The sequence below is a fragment of the Pinus tabuliformis genome, chromosome 1_2 (assembly GCF_031772625.1).
Source record: "Pinus tabuliformis cultivar Carrire ecotype Pingquan chromosome 1_2, CPIR1, whole genome shotgun sequence".
NCBI classification, from domain to species: Eukaryota; Viridiplantae; Streptophyta; class Pinopsida; order Pinales; family Pinaceae; genus Pinus; species Pinus tabuliformis.
This window is the reverse complement of record NC_142298.1, coordinates 753,754,335-753,755,853: the sequence shown is the minus strand read 5'-3', so window position 1 is coordinate 753,755,853 and position 1,519 is coordinate 753,754,335. Positions and strand designations below refer to the sequence as shown.

Here is a 1,519-nt window from a genome sequence, read left to right as displayed (position 1 = left end):
AAACCATGATTTATATCCAACTCCCTTCCCAACTTATGACTTAGTACACGATTCATAGATTTCCCTTCACGGATCCTCTAACGTCATTCCGTTTTATGAAAATCAAGAATTAGTTTAATAACTAATTCGTAACTTTGATTTTACATCGAGTTACTTAGGGATGTTACATTACCCGTCAAATTCCATCAATGGGGTTGTTTGGATCTATGGTAATCATGGTGGATCAATGATACTCATCCATGTACCATAAAAGCCACGTCATGGATGATGAATTCTTTGGTTCTATAGTCATTGTCTTGACTGCTTACGCGAAAAAGTTTGCTTGCTAAATTATGTCCACGGATTGATAGTCAAATAGATTTCAGAGGTCTTTCGTCTTTTATGGTAAATATATAATATTATAAATATTGGTTTTTGTTTATGGGCATTAAATGAGTGAGGCTGGTAAACAAGGATTTTGGATTTTGGCATGTTAGTTATTTCACATTAAATATATATAGCTTTTTCTCATTTAATGTTTAATAGCAAATTTTATATGGAGTAGTCTACCTAGGCGGAGGAATGGCATGGTTTCCGTCGCCACCCGGAAAAACCTCTGGCTCCAGCCACCAGCAATTCCTCCACCCAGCTCCGTCGCGACCTCCGCCCAGCTCGATTCCATGAACTTCCAAAGACTAATAAACAGGGATCCGTGGTGCAATGGTAGCGCGTCTGACTCCAGATCAGAAGGTTGTGTGTTCGATTCACGTCGGGTTCAATGTTGCCAGTTTGTTTATTCTTCGGCCATATGTTCTTTATCGGCTTCGTCCCAGTTCGAAAGTCCTTTTGGCACTTCGCCTTTCCACTGAAAGATCTCTGACAGCTCGCCTACCTCCCCTACCTACGACAAAGGAACAAGGTAGGAAACTTTACACTTAAATATTTGCAGAAGAAAATGGCCGAGTTCTCAAGGGAGCGAGATTGGGATCAATTTCACAGCCCTCGCAACCTTCTCTTGGCTCTCGTATGTTATTTTCGCTTTGCACTCCACAGTTCGTAAAGAACTTTGAGTTAGAGATAATCCTCTACTAAAATTAGCGGAGGCTTCAAATTTTTTATCGCAACTGTTCCTAAAGATTATTTTCCGGTTAACTGATGTACCTTGTTCCTTTGTCGCAGGTAGGGGAGGTAGGCGAGCTATCAGAGATCTTTCAGTGGAAAGGCGAAGTGCCAAAAGGACTTTCGGACTGGGACGCAGTCGACAAAGAACATCTGGGTGAAGAATAAATGAACTGGCAACATTGAACCCGACGTGAATCAAACACGCAACCTTCTAATCTAGAGTCAGACATGCTACCATTGCACCATGGATCCCTGTTTATTAGTCTTTGGAAGTTCACGGAATTGAGCTGGGCGGAGCTCGTGAAGGGTGGCGGAGCTGGGCGGAGCTCGCGAAGGGTGGCGGAGCTGGGCGAAGGAATTGCCAGCGGCCGGAGTAGGAGGTTTTTCCAGGCGGCGACGGAAACCGGGCCATTCCTCC

The 1,519-nt window shown here is 43.7% G+C and overlaps 1 protein-coding gene across 1 annotated transcript; it reads left to right on the top strand.

The window, feature by feature from the left end:
- The first annotated feature begins 934 nt into the window (after nt 1-934).
- On the top strand, nt 935-1,266 carry LOC149207971 (uncharacterized). The gene is made up of 2 exons (XM_089393970.1): nt 935-1,003; nt 1,159-1,266. Exons 1-2 carry the CDS (start codon nt 935-937, stop codon nt 1,264-1,266), a joined length of 177 nt encoding a protein of 58 aa, XP_089250096.1.
- Nucleotides 1,267-1,519: the final 253 nt, after the last annotated feature.